This window comes from Mytilus edulis, chromosome 5 (genome assembly GCF_963676685.1).
Source record: "Mytilus edulis chromosome 5, xbMytEdul2.2, whole genome shotgun sequence".
NCBI classification, from domain to species: Eukaryota; Metazoa; Mollusca; class Bivalvia; order Mytilida; family Mytilidae; genus Mytilus; species Mytilus edulis.
This window is the reverse complement of record NC_092348.1, coordinates 24959811-24983085: the sequence shown is the minus strand read 5'-3', so window position 1 is coordinate 24983085 and position 23275 is coordinate 24959811. Positions and strand designations below refer to the sequence as shown.

The 23275-nt window shown below is 32.1% G+C and overlaps 1 protein-coding gene across 1 annotated transcript; it reads left to right on the top strand.

Moving 5' to 3' along the window:
* Positions 1 to 14686: 14686 nt before the first annotated feature.
* Positions 14687 to 22936, top strand: LOC139523257 (collagen alpha-1(XIV) chain-like). The gene is made up of 8 exons (XM_071317113.1): positions 14687 to 14810; positions 15325 to 15356; positions 16656 to 16731; positions 16951 to 17258; positions 18322 to 18625; positions 20031 to 20069; positions 20520 to 20543; positions 22498 to 22936. Exons 2-8 carry the CDS (start codon positions 15333 to 15335, stop codon positions 22818 to 22820), a joined length of 1098 nt encoding a protein of 365 aa, XP_071173214.1. The 5' UTR covers positions 14687 to 14810; positions 15325 to 15332; the 3' UTR covers positions 22821 to 22936.
* Positions 22937 to 23275: the final 339 nt, after the last annotated feature.

The window sequence follows — 23275 nt, the reverse complement described above, 5'->3', positions numbered from 1 at the left end:
AGTTAATAAGGGATGTGATTTTTTTCTTAATTAGAATATGAGGCAAAGTGGTATAAAGGGTAGAAAAATCGGTATGTTTTTTTAAAAAGGTCGAGAATATTTTGAAGAGAAAACAGAAAGAGTTTTATTTTAGTCCATCAGCTGGTAAGGTAAAATTTCAGTTCTGTGTTACACCCCAGGGTACCGCAATTTTTTTGTATAAATCTAAAGAGTAATGTCTGAAGAATATTCTAAGAGGTGTTAGACTTTTGAAAAAGTGTCCAAAAGGGGTCTTATTTTAGAGTATATCAAAAATTTTGTTTAACACATATATACAGAAAAAAGAAAAAATAACCAAGTATTCGGTACTATTTCTCTTATTAAATTGAACAAATCATATCTTATTAATACGGAGGCTAATTTTTATTTAATTTTCAATCGTATAGGACCAAGAAAAAAAAGGGGGAGGATAATATCCAAAATTCATGATTTTGAATGAAACAAAGCATACACACTAGTTTTCTTGATAAAAAAAGGTATATTTTTTACATTGAAACATAGAGCATCAAGAAACTAAAGGCAGTTGAACAAAATTCAAAGGTAAGAAAGGGAAAAAACATGAAATCAATGACAAACACAAACATAAGCAATGTACATCACAGTCATTAAAAAACACACATAGTACTAAAAAATAAAAGAACTGTCAGGGTTTCAAGATCTATATTAAAGTTCTTTTAACAACAGAATTGCCACATTTTAAGGTCATTATGAAGGTCAATCCATAGAATCATCTTCATTTTCGTCAACGCCATCTACCGATGTATCATCACAATCATCTTCTTCATCTTCGTCGTCATCGTCAGCCATATCAACGATTTGATTATTCTTGTTGCTACAAGCATTCGTTCACTTGCAGCCATCTGTACAGGATAAACCTGGTCGAACACATGAACATCTTTTGGTGGCACAACCAGCTTTACATGAACAGCTTATCAGTATCAATAAAGCATCTAACGCTGGCAGTTGGTCTCGCCAATTGATGCTGATCAAATCGTTCTTAACAATCCAAACATGGTTGTTTGGCGATGGAACAGTGTTGTGTTGAAGAGTAGATTTCCAAATCGTTGCCTGAAAATTGGCTCGTTTGATGTGCTTTAACACTGCATCTTTTGTTGGGGGCAGTAGATGACAATGAATGTTTTTTGCATTGCAAAAAATTCTGAATCTTAAATCATTGATGTTATTATTCTCGTAGCCATATATAGCACACAGTAACCTCTTGAGTGTTTTTGACAGTTCCTCGCCTACCTCTTCAAAAGTTTCACCAAGACGGGATAGACCTTCTGAAAACTCCACAAAACGTGTCAAACGCGGAATGCTTTGCTTTTTTCCTTTACCAGACAAAGCACTAACTGAATCACAACCAGTAAAGGCGTGAAATCCTGGCAGTGCTCTACAAACATTCTCCCTCAATTTTGCGCACATTGATTGCACATTTAATAATCTGCATTTGGAAGACGTAACTTTCAGAATAATAATGTTTGAACTGCTGAATTCTGAAAATAGCAGGCCAATACAGTGTCAGGAGATTTTATTACAATGGAATCGTAACCTTTGTCAGCTGCGTGTTTTGCATGAAGCAACATTTTTGTGTCGGCTTCTTCCTATTTGCTTAGAAGGTCAGTGCATTTTACACTTGTCACTATTTTATTTTCAAAAGTAATTTTGTGGCACAAACTTCCATGAGATACAAACAAATCGATTCCTTCAAGCGTAAATCTATAGGATTGTTTACTCCATTTCGACACAAAGAATTCAACAAGAGCAACTTTGTTTCTACCAACTGACAAAAATGTCTTCCTTTGCCGAGGACACGATTGTGATGGTCTCGAAATTATTGTAATGATTTGCCCTCCCAAGGACCTGCGATCCCGTTCTAATTATTTTATGGTATTTGTGGGATACTGATCAGCGACAAAATCAATGCGGGGAGCTCTTTTTGAAACTGGAAGGATGGTTTTAAAAACATTTGCCAAATCAGAAAAAGTACTTGGACCTTGTGATGGATTGAATAACTGCCGTAACATCATGATTTCCTCAGTAATGGCTTGCATTTTTTCAAAGTCCTTTTCTTAAAGACCACCTAGGACAGATTTATTTGTCTTTACAGGTGTATCATGAACGTTTGTAAGAGACCAATGCAAACTGGAGTACCTCTTGCATATCCAACTGTCTTGTCTGGGCTATGACAAGCAGGCTACCAAAAATATCTTTATCTATTTTCAATGTGATGTTGTTCTTATCAGCCATTAACTGTTAACCTTTTATTTCCTATGTTGAAAATGTAAGCAATGATTGTCTTTTGATTGGTTTGAAGAAATTGGTTAACTTTTGAATAAGCCGTTCAGTAATTAAATTTTCTAATGCCGACTTTCCCTTTCCATACGCGTTTGGAAGGCCGCACATTAATTCCGAAGAAGCAACAGTACCCGAGGAGAAGCCAGATAACTGCTCATCTGTTTCAAATGGATTTGTCCACCTTTGCAGTGTCTGGACCAAAACGTCAGTTTTATCTCGCTTTATTCGAGTTTTCCCAAGTTCTTTTTGTGCGGATGCTTCAGGGTTAACAATTCCTGCCAAACCTCGACATTTTGGTGACATTGAAGCTCTTTCATGTGCATTTAACAACCAACATTTACAAAACTTTTATTTAATCCGAAACCAACAATGCCACCTCTTGTTTTTGTATCTCTGTTCAATGTTTGCTCGATTGTTTGGTCAACTGGAGATCTAGAAAATCAATGAGAGCTTCTATGAACACAAAAACAACCAGATGAAAGATATTCATGCGCATCAGGATGGATGTTTGGCAGCTTTTTCATATGAAGCAAATAGACTGACATGTATCGGGAATAGTTTTGACGTTCAAATGCAAAAAGCTGAATGCAAACAAAGTAACAAAATCATTTGACAATATGTACAAAATTTATAAAACAAGACTAAATTCATTGAATAGTGAAGCAATGTATGCAAGTAAGAAGGAAAGAAAAATGATAAAAAAACAATATCAAGGAGGGACGAAAGATACCAAAGGGACAGTCAAACTCATAAATCTAAACCAAACTGACAACGCCATGGCTAAAAATGAAAAAGACAAACAGAAAAACAATAGTTCACATGACACAACATAGAAAACTAAAGAATAAACAACACGAATCCCACCAAAAACAAGGGGTGATCTCAGGTGCTCCGGAAGGGTAAGCAGATCCTGCTCCACATGTGGCACCCGTCGTGTTGCTTATGTGATTACAAATCCGGTAAATAGTCTAATTCGGTAGGTCACATTCGTGAAAGGGAAGGGGATTGTAGTTACGACGTAAGGAACATATCCGATATCATTTGTGAAACGGTTATTCCATAACGGTCAACCAACTCGTGATGGCGTCCGTAAAATTTACGAAGGGATGATTTCAACTTCACCATTTGGAACTCTTGGTTTAATAGCTTCCTTGTGAGCAGTAACCCTCTATGAAGAAAATCATGATAGGAAATGAAAGCACGGGAATATCGTATCAATTGGGAGATATATACCCCGTATGCAGGTGCTGCTGGAATGTTGCTACTTAGAAATGGAAAGTTCACAATTGGAAAGCTGAAATCATCTCTTTTGTCGTAAAGTTTTGTTTTCAACCGACCCTCATTGTCAATTTCTAGATGTAAGTCAAGATATGATGCCGACTTAACTGTATCTGTAGTATCCTTTATCTCCAATTCGATGGGATAGATGCGTTCCACATAGTCACCAAATTTTGAATTGTTTAGTGAAAGAACGTCATCTATATAGCGGAAAGTAGAGTTAAAGGATATTGCTAACTTCTTATCTTTCTTCCTAAGAAGTTCCTGCATGAAGTCAGCCTCATAATAATAAAGAAACAAGTCGACAAGTAGAGGGGCACAGTTTGTTCCCATTGGGATGCCGACAGTCTGTTGAAAAACACGTCCTCCGAACGTTACAAATATGTTGTCAATCAAGAAATCAAGCATCTTGATAATATCGGTTTCAGAGAATTTTTTGTTTGAATCAGAGTGATTCTTTACAAAGTATGATTTATCCCTCCCTAAGACAAGATACTTGTATCTACGTTGGCCATTCTTTTTTATGAAGCAAAGTAATACCAACTCTTTCAATTTGTCTTTTAGTTTGGAATGTGGAATACTTGTGCAAAGAGTAGAAAAGTCAAATGTTTTAATACTGCTACAAGATGAAAGAGAGTTAGATTGTATGTACTCTATAATATATGACAAAACTTAAAAAAAAGATAGATGAAAATCTTCTTTAAAGTGGTATGGAAGTTTAGATTTAAAATGCTAGAATGTGCCATAACGTAGTACAAAATTGTATATATGAACTGTGTAAATAAATGTTCAAAAATTTAATAAATATGATAGGTTACCGAGCATTTTTCGCAAGCTACAGGTTGTGACAAAATGACACAATTTGTATGACAGCGCTGAAGTACGTCCATTATTCATTTTCCATTATTCAAAATTCAATAATGAATAATGAAATATTTTATTTCATTAATCACTATACGTTAAGTGATGAATAATGAATAATGAATTAGTTTTTGTTTCAGTATTCAAGTTGAAAAGTGAATAATGAAATAGAATAATATTTTTTGACTGTGACACTATATCCCGTATTACAGAATTCGTAATTTTGATCTTACAAATATTCAAATTAATATCAGACAAAAAAATCCAAACACTCTTTGAAATTTTAAACTTTGTTTATTTATCTAGTTTCGGAGGAAAAACTAGAGGATTTCCCTAACTATTTTTAACAGAAATTTCTTGGTTTAATGTATGGACGACCTGAATACAATAAATATATAAAAATTCAAATACTTTACGTTGTCTTTTATTATTTTCACTGGACCTTTGCTATTCTTCATCCCTTGATTATAGATATGACATGCTAATTGTACAGCAATGACCATTAGAGGGGTTACGGAGAGGACCAAAATGCCAAAATACGCGTGAAAATTAAGAAATAGTCAATTTTGAATAATGAAATGGATAATTTGAATAAAAAAATGGCTGCTGCGGCCCTTCAACCCCTATTTACACTTATACCTTATACCTCAATCGAAAGCTTATTAATAGAGGAGCAAAAGTTATATGGTCAGTGTGTTCCTCGTCGCCTATTAGAGGAGAAACGAAGGACCTAAATATCGAAATGCATGTGACTATTAAAAGACATAGCTTATTTTGAATAATGGAATCAATGGACTGCTGCAACCAGTCAGCCTCTTATTCACGAAACCTTAATACACCATTTGAAACCTTGATAGAGTAACAAAACTGTTTTTAACAACGTGTCTTTTGGCACCTCTAATGGTCATTGCGGGACATACTGTTCATAACCGTTTTATTCCTCTTTGTAAAGCTATACGCTATATACCTCTTGTTTCTCTGTTGGAACGCTTTTGAATGACGTATAAGGTAGCAATACACAGTAATGAGTTTGGTTTCGTATTTTGGTCACGGTGGGTATGAAAGTTATAGTGCAATAAAATTCATTTTTAGACAGCTGAGTTCTAATTTAGCCTTCAAATACGGTTAATAAGAACATAAAGATTGTTTTTTACATGTTGTATGGCCTATTTACTGTTTTGACTCTCCGTATTTTCATAGCTAGACTGGCCATAGGTTCTGAAATTAATGTAAATAATTGTTTACAAACGCTTTTTTTCTACACGAAGTATTTTACAAAAAAATACGCGTATTTGGCATTTGCGTCCTCCGTAACCCCTCTAATGGTCAATATTTATATACCCATTTTATTCCTCTTTGTATAGCTATAGGCTATATACCTCTTGTTTCTCTGTTGGTACGCTTTTGAATGACGTATAAGGTATAGCAATACGTTAAGCTTTCGAATGAGCCATAATGTATATCTGTTATTAGGGGCTGAAGGGTTGTAGCAGTCCATTCCATTATTAAAAATATCCATTTCATTATTCAAAATTGGCTATTTCTTAATTTCACGCGTATTTTGGCATTTAAATCTCCGTAACCCCTCTAATGGTCATTGCGGCACAATCGACATGATATATCTATAATCAGAGGATTAAGATTAAACAAAGATCTTGTGAAAATAGAAAAGACAATGTTTAGTATTTTGATTTTTATATATACATGTATTTTGGTATTCAGGTCGTCTATACATTAAACCAAGGAATTTCTGTTAAAAATAGTTAGGAAAACCCACTAGTTTATCCTTCGAAACAAAATAAATAAATTAAAAAGATCCGGCATTATTTCACATAGTGTTTTGATTCATTTCTTACAAAATTGTTTAAATTAGTTAGATCATACGAAAATGACGAATTATGAAAAACGGGATATATATAGTGTCACAGTCAAAAAATATAATTCTATTTCATTATAATATTCACTTTTCAATTTGAATACTGAAATTTAAACTATTTCATTTTTCATTATTCAACACTTAACGTTGAATAGTGAATAATGAACTATTTCATTAGTCATTATTGAATTTTGAATAATGGAAAATGAATAGTGAACGTACTTCAGCGCGGTATTTGTATGGATTATACGGAGAAAAACCGCATGATGTGATCAGAAGCTAATCTAAATTGTAGAATTGAAAACAAAATGCGAGAAGATAGCTTTAAGAAAATGCTTTGAGAATATCAATAGATACAATAGGGTCACCGTGCGTTTTATCCGGCTAAAATTTAAGATAGCAAAAGTTCATGTATATTCTTTCAGAAAATGAACTATGTCCCCTAAAAATGCCAATTTAAAAACATTAAAAATCAACCAAATAAAATCTACGTTTGTAAAAATATTAATATTTATCAGTTGAATTTTGTTACAATGATTTAAAGTTAGACCTTAAGCTTTCTTGTTATTTACAATCCAAGATATAAGGTAAAAAAAGCCCTCCTTCTCCCCCCCCCCCCAAAAAAAATAGTCAAAAAAATAGTCAAAATCATCATCAATGGACATTATCTGTATTAAGGAGTCGATTAACGATTTCGATCATGTTGTCTCATTTGTAGAACTGACCTTGCTGATCACCATTAAGTTTTTCTGTATCTATTATAATTTTCAAGATAGTAGGCAAAACAATTTGTCATTTTAGGGCAATTAATCCTATATTAAAATGGGAAATGAGTCCATGGGACACAGATAATGCCCCCGTTCGCATATTACTTTAGAAAGGGACATAACTTGATAACGACAAAAGTGACACTACCCACATTTGTTCTTGATCTAACTTCTGTTGTAATAAGTATTGTGTATAAGTTTCATAAAATTTGCTTGAGGCCGTTACTTTTCTCGTTTGAACTGTTTTACATTGTCATTTCGAGGCCTTTTAAAGCTGACTATGCGGTATGGGCTCTGCTCATTGTTGAAGGCCGTACGATGACCTATTGCTGTTAATTCCTGTGTCATTCAGTTTCATATGGAGAGTTGTCTCATTGGCAATCATACCATACTTCTTTTTTATATTAAGTTAAGAAACACAAACGATAAAGTCAGTATTTTTCCCATTTATATAGGGCATAAGAGGAAAAGTGAGGTCATCAAAATTCAGACTTGACCTGTGTTTTGTGGTATACTCATTGCATATAAGTTCCATGCCATTTTTTAAGGCAAACTGCAGTTAAAGATCGGATATAAAAAGTTCAGCAGTTTTTCCATTTCCAAACTCTAGAGCAGTAAAAGTGACGCCATCAAAATTCAAACTTGATCTTGGATTTGTGGTAATAAGCATTGCGTTTAAGTTCCATAACATTGGTTGGGACAAACTATAGTTAAAGAATGGAAACCAATTTTGGACGTCATCTGACAGTTTTGACAATTGGTAGAGCTCAACATCCTGCTGTCAGATTTTCTCTCTTTTTAATGTTTTTCAGAATAATAGACAAAACTTTAATTTTACCCCGTATGTTCTATTTCAGTCATGTTGGCCATCTTGGTTGGTAGGCGAGGTATAAATCAGGCATATTTCTTTTTAAATAAGATACCTATTTGACTCTATATGTACTTTTTAGATAACATTTGGAGCAATACATTTCCAGATTCAAGATAATTAAATACAAACATTAGCCACACGATATATAATCAGAAATAGACATACAGAGGTCAACATACTGTTTTTAACTTTTAACTTTTCTATCATATTCGTCTATCATTGACTGAAATCCCTGTAGTAAGTGAACTTTCCTGCAAGATAATAAAACACAAATCAAAGAATCGTTTTAAATTTTATTTGTATCTTACTGATTTCACATTGTCAGTATACCCTAATCACTCTTGACATGTTAATTTAATATTTACACAGATTGACGACCTTAAACTAAAACATTTAACAAACTGTCGCTCACTATTACGAAGCAATAAAATTCCCTCTGCATCGTATGGTGTTTACATATCTCAGCAAATACATTATGCTCATGCATGTTTTCACAATACGAATTTCATTACGAAAAATGTGCTACTCAAGTTAGACAAAAAACTGATCAATTAGAGTTACATGAAAAAACGATTGCTATCGACACTGCATTCGTCACAATCCCAAAAACAGTTGACTGATAAGATGATTGAGTGTCTCAACACATTAACAAGATTTACTTGTTTAAACATATTCATTTATAGTAGTATGGGAAACAAGTTTTGCAATTTATATTAATCCCTTTCCACTTTGCGGGTGCGAGTGCTGCCTTTGAGCGACATAAGCCTACTCTTTTTCGAAATCGTAAAGGGTGCCTTTTACGTGAAAGAGATATGGCTCTCTCTAAACACGGGCTAGACATTTATCGGCCCCTTTCGACATCGTTTCCTCAACACCATCCTCGCAAATGGTGTCAAGGGAGAGCCGAAAGTTCAGTCCCTTAAATTTTCATCCCGGAACGAGAATCGAACCCGCGATTTATACTGCAATCTTAGACTTTTAGATACCAGTATTGGTATCTGTTCCGTTATTCACCCAATAATGTCCAATTGCCGATTTTAATATTTAGACTGAGTGTATATTTATATGGTGAGTAGTACATTCAAAACTGAGGAGGCTTACACTGTCGTCGCACTCGGTCTCGCTTGGATAGAATGCTATTATTCCGCATTGAGAAAGATGCATACAAAGACTTCTTGGTGTCATTTGCCGAAAATTAAAATCGTTTTTGTTGCTGGTGTTGTTGTTGTTTGGAAAGGGGGAGGGGGATAAGCCGGCTTATTTAAAGTAAACATCTTCTTGATATATAACACTGTTGTGTTGTACAGAAGTAAGACTTTTTAATGACATCGTTTTTGAATTGACAAGTTAACACGTGTACATATCAAATTTATAAATATCTTCATCTTTCTAAAGCACGATTAAAACACTTAATAACCTAATCGACATTTCAAAATGTACATACTTGTAAAAGGATGTACATGTATAATATTTGTAATTACATAAGTACATACAAACAGAACAAGGTATTTTTTATGCTGCGTAAATAATAAATTTACATACATTAAAATAATTACACTACATGATTGTTCATTTGCATGTAACAGATCTTTTCAAGAAAACAGTACATTTTAATCAATGCTAGATAACACAAATAGCATGTAATTAGTAATAAGGCCTACGCGTTATTTCGTGTAAAAATAACTATACCTTGTATAAAAAGACCAAATGGATTCAAAGGAATGAAAATAGCACCACCGACCAATAAAAAAACAGACAAGAAATGCAATGGAAAAAATAAGTAAAATAGCAAAAATACTGAACTTCAAGGACAATTCAAAAAGGAAAGTCCCTTATCAAATGGCAAAATCAAAAGCTCAAACACATCAAACGAATTGAAACTGATAAGGCAAATACATTATATAGAACAATTAAGGACTAAAAGATACGAATCCCAGCGGTTGGTTATCAGTTTAACATTCCCACTGTTGTTGCGTATATCAAGAAATGAGGCAATATATACCAAATAGATTTTGACACTCATACATCGAAGAACACTGAAATCGGCATGGCACAGTACAAAAAAAAAGAAAAACAACAGAAAGAAAAACAAAACTACTACTACACAAGATAGAAAAGCCTGAGCAAAACGAGGCATACTTAACCGAGTGTAAGAAGAGTTAACACTCTTTGGTAAGGCTTCACACACTAGTCGATAGTAGGTACTTTTCTTACATCTAGCACATAACCAATTATCGAACATTATTTCTAAAATTGTATTCTAACAGAAGAGTGATGATAATTAAAGGGAACCGGTTCATTAAAGTATGTTAAATTCCTAGTTTACTTATGAACATGCATATTAATCACAAGAAATAATTTTAAAATGTTAACTCGCGATTAAGATAACTTGTTGCGTTTGTTATTTTACTTTAGTATGCAATAGTACACACGATTTGCTAAAGGATTTATAGGATTTGAACATTTTTTAAAACATTGTTATATCAGTGGAAAGTTTGGCTAGCCATAAAACAAATTTAACCCACCATTCTTTTTCTTAAACAGTCCTTTACCAAGTTAGGAATGTGGCATATTTTTAGTATGTATGTTTGCGTTTGTTTTTATAGCAGTTAAGTGTGCCTGTCGTCACGTTGTCTTTTTAACTTATAGTTGAAGTGTTTCCTACTGTTTTGGTTTCTGAACCGTAGTCTGTCGATCATATTTTATCGTAGAGGAACTAAAAAACTTTGAACGAAACATTAGTGACGGACAGTCCTGCACTATCGGATGGATGTCTTTAAAGGACTTATATTCCAGCGGATTTTGGTGGATGGTATTTTCTGGGACTGAAAGACCACCACTTGGTTTTTGTAGATGAGATATGAGGGGACTGATAATCTTCCACTATTTGTTGAATGATACACAAGGGAACTGAAAGTCCATTTTTTGGGGGGAATGCTAAATTCGGGACTCTGGTCAACTACATTTAACTTATTGTGCACATTGTATTCTGCCAGTCATGTGAACTTTTAATCTTACATTTTATAACCAGGAGGCTTTTAGTGCATTTTTAAGTTCAAACATTACATTGTAATCAATGATGAATTAACATATACTAGTAACAGCTTATCATGAACAGCAAATTGACTTAATATAAAAGTCTTGAAGACATTTCATACTTTGTTTTTGATAATTTTTCTGTTTTTATTTGGTTTATAATTAGCAGCAAAATTATTACAAAAATTCTATACACACAGACAACACACATACGTTATCATATACTATACAAAGACAGAAAATTTACGCTCCAAAATTAAAATAAAAACAACAATAAGAGGTCTCATTATATATTATTTATTATTCTAAGGGTATTTTGATTACAAAAGAATGTGTTTTAAAAGCTATTGAAAATAAAGTTATTACAAAGTTTTGAGACAACATATACAAAATAGAACTACGAGAATTGAATATAGCTTTATATCAAATCGAGTTATCGAATTTCAATATAATAAAGTATTGTTACTATCTAAGTGAAATAATGAGATTTGATATTAAGCGATATTCAATTCAGTTACGTTCAAAATTTTTATTATGGTGAATTAAAAATCCCGCGAATCGTTGATATAGTCTTTTGTATATACCAGTATGATGTCATATGTTCGGCTTCGATTTCAAACATCAGACAGTTTAAACGGTTTTTATGCTTCAGCTGAATGTAGTAAAATTCGACAAAATAATGATTTTCATGTGAAAAGTGTGAGGGAGTTGTATCTATAGTATTGAAGAAATGACATATGTCCATTTCCACGGACGAAATATACGTTGTCTTAACCTTCGAAAAATATCAATGACCTAACGCATAGCCAATGGAACTGTCGTAATATCGTCTTATGATGCTAATACCAATCAAAGCAACGCATATTTTTATATCCCTTTTTTATCGCACTCCATTCAGTGTGGTACGAGAATTTGTTTTCATGCAAGAAATGACTTGTAGGGCACAACAATACGAGAAAATGATATATTATACTACCATGTCAGTCTCATTCCCTTTGGAGTTTATGAGATCTCCTCACTTTGTGTTTGTTACGTCGATTTATCTCTCTTTTAATAATCGATTTGTCTCTCTATTAATAATCGATTTGTCTCTCTTTCAATAATCGATTTGTTTCTCTTTTAATAATCTGTTTGTCTCTCTATTAATAATCGATTTGTCTCTCTTTCAATAATCAATTTGTTTCTCTTTTAATAATCTGTTTGTCTCTCTTTTCTTTCTTTTAATAATCGATCTGTCGAGTTCGAAAGGCTTCATATTGTTTCAAGTAGCTAATATTTTTCATTATCAGTAGGAACTGCACACACAAATAAACGTCAACAGGGTTATATGACCGAAGTTGATCCGTTTTGACTGGTTCCCGATCGCAATATTCAGTATGTTACACATATACCAATATAACCTTATACCTGGATCGTTGTACCGGGGACCAGGATAAAACACGTTTTACTTTCACCTTCACTAATTGGTTATCAGAAACGATGCGTCTGGGTCTCATCTCACACGTGACATGTTTTCAGGGAATTAGGTTGACACGTAACATATCAATGAACCCGGTTTCGTTCCTTTTATATTTCATGTGACTACTTCATTTTTTTATTACTTGGATTTGTACCGTGTTGCAATTTTGTAGGTTATTACTTACAATATTTTAGTTGCTTTAAGCAGTGCACTGAGAGTCCCGACGAAATTGTTTAGGTACCAAACATTGAATAACAATAAACCAAAATATGATAATCAAATTAAGTTTTAATTTTCTTTCAAACTAAGTTAAGTGAATATATTAATATTATGAAAACAAAAACTCACAAAAATACCATTCGTATAATAACAGGCACACCAATGATGCTCGAATATAAATTAAAAGTACAAACAAAGTATGAAGATGAAGAAAATGGTGGACTCAAAATCGAATGATTTTGACAAATACAGCTACGGTATTCTATTCCTGGAACAAGCAATATTTCAGTATTTGATCAATTTAAAGTTTTGTGAACCTTTTAGAGTTTCAGAATGTATTGATTGACATATTATTGCTCAAAATTTGTATTATGGTATTTCATTTGGTAATAATTGTTGAAATATGACAGTAAAAAGTAAAATAACAAAAATACCGAAATCAGAGGAAAATTCAAAACGAAAAGTCTGTAATCAAATGGCAAAATCAAAAGCTTAAACAAGTACACCAACTATCATATTCATGAATTGGTATATGCAATTTCCTAGAAAATGGTGGATCAAACCTGGATTTATAGCTAGCTAAACCCCTCACTTGTATGAAAGTGGCATAAAACACTTGTAGATATGATCATATACGTTCTATTATTTGAAAAAAAGAAACATTTAATTTCGAAATTAACTCTTCATTATTTTTATAAAGTTCAATGTTTCAGCATACACTTAAATTTTTTATAACAGTCATCATTTTTGTCTTTTTCTGTGTTACTTTTTGCTTATCGTTCTTTTTTTTGTGATATAACAATGTTTGACTTTCCTTTGTGTTCTATAGCTATTGATTTATCATTTTTTTTTACTGTCATTATACATTTGAATTCGGTTCTCAGAAAAGAACTTAATATATGCTGTAAAACTTGTGTAAAAAAGTAAAATAACAAAAATACCGAATATCATAGGAGAATTTGAAACGGATAGTCCTTTATAAAATGGCAAAACCCAGTGGGCAAAGTCAAAAGCACATGAATATTCATCAAATGGGGCTTTGAATGTAAGGCCAGAAGAGACATATGTCGGATGTTTTATCGAGTATTTGTCTAAATCAAGGTCCTGCTTGATTATAGTTAAATTTTAGGTGCAATAGTCTTGGTGTAAATGTAACTATCTGAGAATACAAGCACTTCTGAAAGTTAGAGAAAAGCCAAAGTATATAGAAGATGAGTAATGTTTCCTAAACAAGAAATCTGAAGAATTAAACATAAATGACATAAACAAGTCTGAGAAACAATAAATATAAATTATGAAAAATATATCTATTGACAGCATGTAGAACCGTTGATAGCTGTATAGGAGATCATATATTTAGTTGTGTTTTTGTATAATATTTCAATCACAAAGATTTGAGACGTCTGCATCTGATTGACATATTTATCTTACCTATACATATTTTCTTAAAATTTGGGACAGAAGAACTGTGCCATTATCTCAAATTTCGTAGATGCAGTAACACTATCAGAATATGTTTTATCGTTATGAATTTGGAATGAAATCTAAGTTGGGTCTTTTTTCTGTCATCAAATTGATACATTATCATTGCATTTGTATGATATTTTAAATCGCTATACCGTCTTATCTTTTTCTTGTTTAGCAATCAAAACCTGAACTTTTGTTTTTAGAAATGACAAAAACCGGTTGCACGTTTCCTTGTTGTTAAAGCTCACAAGGTATTTTGTTTTGACTATCATAAAACTACTGAAAAAAATGTGAGAATGCATGTCTATTTAGTGTTGATAGGATAACGAAAATTTTGCTTTTTTAATTTTTCGTTTCAAAGACCATTATTTATGAAAATGTTCTTGATTCTTGATATATGCACTATAAAGAAAATTAGCATTTTGTACGTAAAAGGAAGTAATTAGCCAAAGTTGTTTTTGTATTGGAAACAAGAAATCAATTACATTTATATTTTTTACATCAAACAAAGAAATAAATTATAATTGAGAGACAAACTGTTGACGTAGCAATGTAAATCTGTTACACAGACTATCCATATAAATATCTAGCTGTTCCAGTAGTGGTTCACTCCTTCCATCAACATACAGAGGAAACTTGGTAAGAATTTAATATTTGCAAATATTTGTTTATGTGAAATAAGTAATTTGTTTAAAAGCTTTTTTTCTATAGATTCACAGTATGTTTTCTTTAAATTCTTTTGTACACATTTCTATAAGGCTCCTTTGTCTTTAATTATCTCAATGTTTCATATGTTATACACATATATTTATTCTTTTATTTTGTGTTTTGCTACGAGCATAAACAATGCAGTTTATACAAAATATCCTTAAACATATTTATATAATCTTTTTTTGTCAAATAATTTCTTAAACTGTAGACTGACTTTCATTATAAATAATTTTGGTTCTCATCAACACCTAGCAATCGGATAGACTCCACAACATTTAAGGTGTAATAAGTAAAAATGGGAAAAAAGTTAAGTCGGCATTTCTTTAAATGATTAAAGAGTTAACATTTTGTAATTTTAGTATAATTAAGTAGGCTAATTTCTTCCAAGACTGTTTGCTTTTTTTTTATTTCTTATCGTAAATAGTATTTCTTCTTTTTCCAGATATAACAATGTTCCTCCTAAATTTGATAAAGGTAGGTATGCATTTTATGTATGATAGGCACCTTAATGAATAATATTTTTAATCGGTGAAACATGTTACCTGGCTTGTTTTTCATTTTGGACGCCAAATCCATGTTCATGGCATACTTTAAATCAATTCTATGGTCATTTTTCATTTTTTTTCAATGTCCTGTTTACCATATATGAATTCTTAGAAATACTAAGGATTTTCTTAGCCCAGGCATAGATTATCATAGCCGTATTTGGCACAGCTTTTTGGAATTTTGCATATCTAATGCTCTTCAACTTTGTACTTGTATGGCTTTATAACTATTTCGATCTGAGTGCAACTGATGAGTCTCATGTAGACGAAACGAGCGTCTGACGTTTTAAATTATAAGCCTGGTACCTTTGATAAATATTATACGTCGTAAAAAAGTCCACCAAAACACGATTGATGTCCCGACAGAAGCATGTGTATTTTTTTGTTATTCTATGTCTTGTTTTCCATTTGTTCTGACATGCTAGTTATTTATTCATTTAAACAGATCAAAACGTAGGGTGTATACGACCTTAACATGGGAGGTGAAATAAGACAGCTTTCGGAAAAGATGTAATGCCTTGAATGGCATTATAAACGATAAAATAAAGTAAATGTTTAATTAATCATTAAGCTTTATGTTCCAAATCAAATTATCAGTAAGTGTATATTTCAATCGATATCTTTTCACTCAATATCTTTTCACTCCACTGTGCACATGTTTTACCAAAAAAAACCCAAAAAAAACCAGGACCAAATCGAAAAAATTCAACTGATCACTGTGTGAGATCTGAAATTCATTAAGATTAAAAGTTTTGGTAGTGTTTGCCCTTTGCAAAATTTGTCATGGTGATTTCACACCCTTTTCACTTCTAGTGGTAACCATTTTAAATTGAGATTCTTGAAGAGACCATTATTGGTAATAAAATCCGTTTTGCTTATATATTGAAATCATATTATTCCAAGGCTGTATATATTGTGTGTTGTTGTTTTTAACATACATAACAACGATGGTAGAAATAACTAATACAAAACGTAAACATCCAGTAAAATAAAACATGACATAGAAGTATGTAAAGTTAGATAAAAGAAACGCGATGAAATGAATATTTATCCAGATTTTCACGGGTAATCTTTAATAACTAATATACATATAATTTGGTAACATCTACAATAGTGGTAACACATTATTGCTACAAATTATAACTATATCGGTGGACGTTTAGAAAGCGCCAATCAATATTACAAAAATATGATATCCAATTAAGTTTTTATGTTTACCTTTCTTTAGGTTTTGGTCATGATTGCAACAGTAGAGGCCTACTATTATTATCACCCAATGACAACTACGCCACCTATGCCACCAGGTAAATGTCAGATATATGTCTTTCATTTTTATATTGATTTTGAATACGATCTCAATTAATTGCAACTTCAATAACATTAATGAAAATCAAATACAGAAATAATCAATAAACCATTTACAAATGATTATCGCTTCAAATTTCCTTTTCATAGATGGTTATGCTAACAATCCATGTGTGGAATATTATTAATTGAATACGTTTTATTTTATTCATATGAAGATGGACAACCGATTTGTAATGCAGTTGCTGACATTGTTTTTGTGTACGATACCAGTGGAAGTATCATCACAGACGCTACAAATCCCTCTATGAATTTTGATAAAATGAAAGAGTTTATGATAAATATTGTGAATGCGTTCAACCCAGTAGGACCCACTGGAACCCAGTTTGCCGCTCTTTGTTTTTCAAGAATACCAAACATTCATTTCTTCTTGAATCAGTATGGAACAAAAAATGAAACTATTGATGCCATCAACAATTTTCCTACGGGTCCAAACTTAAATACAGCTATCGGAGATGCTTTACAAGTATGAATTTACATGCAGTTGATATAAATATAACGTAAACTTATATATTATTGAAATTGTTTAGCTAATTCAAATTCTGGATTTAAACATGGAAGCTATAATTAAAACAAACCTTTACCACTAGAATCGCACTTCCTTCCGGCACTAACAACATAAGTGTCTAGCATGACAACTGTAAAGGTTCCAACAGTACGAACAAACAAAATATTTGAGCCATTTTAAAGCCTACCTGACTCATGGGACTAGTGAGCTTTTCTCATCACTTGGTGTCCATCGTCCGTCATTATCGTTGTCGTTTAACTTTAACAAAAATCTTCTTGAATATTGTTAAAGATATAAATAAACTGTTAACAGCTTTACTTTTAAGGTACTTCATATCTGAAAAATATGTGCTGTCAATTTTAGAATTCATTCATACATTTTTGTATTATTCAAAATTATCAGTCTATATATGTTCCACAAGAATCTAAAGTTCTTCACCTTTCATTTGATACATTTATTACTAAAATACCTTCTACATAGTTTGATAGTTATACCAATGTGTAGGAACAGTTTTGTTTTAAATATCTTCCCTTCGCAGTATGTTTTAACTGAACCCGATTTGATGGGTGTTACATCTTACAAAGTATATTGGGATTATTTTTGCAAAGAAATCCATTAAAGCCAGGCGGTCTAAGATTTGCAGTGAAGTGAGAGTTCCATGTTGAAAACCTCATTGTGACTTTGAGATGCAGCACATCAATAAAAGTGCTGCTCCTTTGCTTTTTGTGTGTTTCTTGCTGTACAAGAAATGATTTAGTGTCATGGATGCATATCCTTGGTTTTTGTATTACATAACTTGGACGCCATGGCAAAATATAAACCACATAATTGAAAATCTTAATTAGGTTCATACTCCTATCATGTTTCATCCCAAAGTTATTTTTTGGTCCAGGGCGATAAAAAAAATTCTAGGCATATCGATTGGTCTGTGCTTTATGAAAAAAAAATGTTGACCTTTTTGTTCTATAAACTTTGTTAATCTGAAGACTATATCTGATCATTTAAAAAAACAATATTTCAGGTTGCACGAAATCAGTTTTTCTTACCAAAGAATGGAGGAGGTAGAAATTGTTCTCAGTGTTTTGTTATTGTGATTACTGATGGTGAACAGAATACTGGCAACGCTTCTGCTACAACAGAGGCCGATTTATTAAGGAATAAAAGCAACTGCATTGTCTATGTAGTTTCCGTAGGATTAGCAAATAGTGCTAAGTTGACGAGTATAGCCGGGGGTTCATCTAATGTATTCAATGTAGATAGTTTCGCTCTGTTGAATACCACTGTCAACGCTGTTGTGCAGGCTGCTTGTAATGATTCAAAATGTAGTAAGTAAACACCTTAATTTGTAGAAGATGTCATGCATTTAATGTCTTAATTTTTCTGTCTATTCGAAACAACATATACAGTGTGCATCACATTCCTTATGTTATTTCGAATAGACAGAAAAAATATTACAGTCATTTCTTAAATATTATATAAACCAAGTTAAGATGACTTATTGTGATTGTTGGAGGATTCATGTGTCAAATGTACAATTTATTCCTTTAACGATTGTCGACATTGTTTATGTTCTGCCTTCCAAATTACAATCCGTATATTTGGCATTGTTTTTGTGATACAATAATAAGAACATATGTTTGGTTTCTGTCTACCACATTAAAATCCGCATCTTTGGCCTTGTTTTTGTGATACAATAATAAGAACACTAGTTTGGTTTTATATCTCCAGTGTAATACAAAAGAATTATAAATATATGTTATATCGTTCTGTTTTGCTAACTTTTGAATTAAAAATTGAGTGACCTAAATGCAAAATAAGAAATCGTGCTCCATTGTTATAACAAAATGATGTGATTTAGTATATTTCTAATGTAAATACTGTTGTAAATACTAGTCACTTCTGTGAAACCTGTAAATATAAATTGTGTTGAGTCTCTTTTTTGTTAAAGAAAGAGGAAAGATACCAAATGGACATTAAAACTCTTAAGTTGAAAATAAACAGACAACACCATGAATAAAAAAGGAAAAGACCAACAAACATACAACAGTACACAAAACACACCATATAATTAAAGACTAAACAACACAAATTTAACCGAAAGCCGGGCATGATCCTAGGTTCCCCATAAGAACGTGTAGATATTACTTAACATGTGAAACCCGTCGTTTTGACATATGTAAGATATACCCGATATGAGTCAAAGAATATTGTAACCGTTATGATAAGGAAATTAACACTGATGAATCAAATCATTTTTTCCTTTGCAATCATGCTTTATCTTTATGTACCAGTAAGGTAATTAGGTATTGTATATACAAAGAAACATACCACTACCAGTCAGCTTATTAGGGGGTGTATATACAAAGTACTGTAAGGAGTTTTCGGTATTGTATACATTCTGATTTTAACTTATGTGTTGCTATATTGTTGTCATCTATAATACATTATTTTATTATGTACAGTTCATATTGGTAGTTTTTTTATATACTTTTTCCTAAAATGCCCTGTACCAAGTCAGGAAAATGGCCATTGTTACATTATAGTTCGTTTCTGTGTGTGTTACATTATGGTGTTGTGTTTCTGTTGTGTCGTAATTCTCTTATATTTGATACGTTTACCTCAGTTTTAGTTTGTAACCCGGATTTGTTTTTCTCTATCGATTTATGAGTTTTGAACAGCGGTATACTACTGTTGCCTTCATTTATTTATGTCTTTGATTTTGTTTTTTAGCAACTGCACCTGTTACTCCTGCTCCTCCTGTTACTCCAGGTAAATATTTTCATCAGTTATTTTTTTTACATAAATTCAAACCTAGATATTAGTTTGATATTTTTCTATATTCGCAAGAAAACCTCTTTACATGTTACACAACGAAATAGTGAAATCTCATTTCATTTAAATATTAAAAAGCTATCACTATTAACGTGACATTCAACTTCAAATTCCAAAAAATGATTTATATACTACAATCGCTAAATAGAATTTACACGTATAAGAAAATCTTTTTCATTATCAAAATCTTTATAAATGTACGGCTATTCAATCATTCATGTGACCAGTATTGAAGTTTCCTTTTAAAAATGTTTCTTTGAATTTGTTTTTAAGCACCTCCTCCTCATACTTATCATGTCAAGCCCAAGCCTACTGTATATCCAGGTATTATCATTAAGTAACATTTTACATGAATTCAAACTTACATTTTTACTTTAATACTTTCAGGCACCCATGTCAACTACTACGGAGGTAGGTAGTCTCAACAGTAAATATTTTACATGAACTCAAACATAGCTTATTACTTCTCATAAGTTCATAAACATACTCTTTACTTGTTAGCTGAAGGACGCCTCAGTGTGCGAGAATTTCTCGCTGCATTGAAGACCTATTGATAACCTTTAGCTGTTGTCTGTTCTATGGTCGGGTTGTTGTCTCTTTGACACATTCCTCATTTCCATTCTCAATTCGATCTTTCCTTGTAATAAACTGTTGATGGGGTGAGTTATTATTAAAAGTTTCAGTCATTAACTTGTGAACAAGGCTTTTTAGCCAACTCTTTTAGTGTCAGTTGAAAATTCAAATTTAAAAGAATGATTAAATACTGAAATGACTAAGTTATACTAAAACATGTGTACACGAAATCCTTTATAATATCCAAATCTTCATGATTGTACGGTTCTACTATTGAATTATTGTCTTCGTCGATAATTTTCTGTATGCAGTGTTCTAAGCTATGTAACTTCTCGTCAGATATCACTACCGCAGAACGCAAAAGAGAGTGGGGAAAATCGTCGCGTATCGTGAGATCTCTATGACCAAATTGAAACATTAAATAAATGAACAACTGTTGACGAAAAGTAAGAAAACTGATCATTGGTTTATCAATTCACTTATTTTTCCCGTTCTCCACATGCTCTGACTTGATTGTTTATCAGTGTGATGGTTCGGTAAACTTCAATTAAGTTCGGCAACTGACTCCAAAGTTTATTCGATTGCAAGCATTAATTGCAATACTATTTGTCCATCATACATTATAGATGCGTATTTAAAAAAACAACCGTGCATACAGAAGTTGAGGTTAAATTCCATATATTTGTTTAATAATCTTGATATTATTTTACTTACAAGAAACTCGTTGCATATGACTCTAAAATAAATTAGTATAGAACAAACAAATTGTAATACTATATATGTATTGGTCTGTAAGGGATATACAATACAAGTAGACATGTAGGAGAGTTAAATATAGAATGCAAATACCCAGAAGAAACATGCATCGATGCTATATAGGTATGACATGTGGGAGTTTAATTCAGATGAAACCAGTAGAAATGCAAAACAAGAAGAATGGGTAGAAATTAGATTTTTGTGAAAGTACAATATGAATAGAGCAGACAGAATAAATATATAGGAAAACAATATCGGTTGAACCATATACAAATGTATTTTCTCGTTTGAATTGTTTTACATTGTCATTTTGGGGCCTTTTATAGCTGACTATGCGATATGGGCTTTGCTCATAATCACGGTGACCTATATTTGTTAATTTCTGTGTCATTTTGGTGTCTTGTGGATAGTTGTCTCATTGGCAATCATACCACATTTACTTTTTTTTTTATATTGGCGACACTTTTACTCAATACCATAATTAAAAGTTTATAGATGATTTCGTATACCAAACACATAATTTAAGTTGCTTTCTATTAGTAATTAAGTTCTCTGGTCACAAAGCTGTAAACATTAAATCTTATTCAAAATAGAAAAATGTCATCCGAATGATCACTGATTTAAAACACAACTTCATTCTTAAGGATTATAGTAGGTTTTACCTTTAATATATGTCTTATTTTGACTATTATATTTATCATATCACGCAACATTGTAAATATAACGGAATTTGAAGAGACTGTCAACAAAGTGAGAGGTTTAGCGCTATACAACCAGGTTTAATCCACCATTTTCTACATTTGAAAATGCCTGTACCAAGTCAGGAATATGACAGTTCTTGTCCGTTCGTTTTTGATGTGTTTTGTTATTTGATTTTGCCATGTGATTATGGACTTTCCGATTAGATTTTCCTTTGAGTTCAGTATTTTTGTGATTTTACTTTTTTCATATTATGTTCGTAGATTTGTGAGCTTGTTCTAAACAAACAGATTACAATCAATGATTTATGGACAGTATATTTACAATTCTGTTGTAGTGAAAACCCTTCTTCAAAAACTGATATCTTTGCTTAACAACAAACCAAAGTATGGGTACAGAAGGTATGGATCCAGAAGATATCAACCCAAACCAGTATATGTACACAAACCAGTATATATACCAAGACCAGTATATATACATAGACCAGTATATCGACGACCAGTATATCAACGACCAGTATATCGACGACCAGTATATCAACGACCAGTATATCAACGACCAGTATATCGACGACCAGTCTATCAAGTCAGACCAAGATATCAATACAGACCAAGAGTGAGATTTGGATTCAGACGTAGAGGTAGAAGATACAGAGGCTAAAAAGTGAAGATATACTAAGTCTATCTACGTTAATCCACGTCGATATTGAAGAAAATCTGACATAATGGACATTCATACTTTTTTTTTTAAAAGTTGTCAATAAATGTCAGAACAAACTTTTGAATATTCATCTTTTCTCCTTTTACCGGACATGATAATTTTGTGTATGGATGAACTACACGTTATTTGGATATTACTTCAAAATGAAGAAATAAACCAATACAAAAATAAGGAGAAATAGCGAGTTTACAATGAATTTGTTATTGGTCTTTATATTGTCAATCAAATTCTAAATCTCACGAGTAAATGTAAGTTATCAAATGTCACTTTTGAAAGTCAAAATTTACAAATGCAACTTTATCTCTAAGTAAACTACGTAATAATTCTAGTTTCAACAAAGAATAATATTGTTTTACAAGTATTGTTCAAAATAATGTATTATCAAAGTTTTTCGA

What these genes read in the sequence shown, in the direction of transcription:
- LOC139523257 (XM_071317113.1), top strand. Translation starts at nt 15,333, where the DNA reads ATGTTCCTCCTAAATTTGATAAAG. An exon ending in TACGCCACCTATGCCACCAG is followed by an intron (nt 16,732 to 16,950) that starts GTAAATGTCAGA and finishes ATTCATATGAAG; the next exon opens with ATGGACAACCGATTTGTAAT. An exon ending in CCATGTCAACTACTACGGAG is followed by an intron (nt 20,544 to 22,497) that starts GTAGGTAGTCTC and finishes ATTCTGTTGTAG; the next exon opens with TGAAAACCCTTCTTCAAAAA.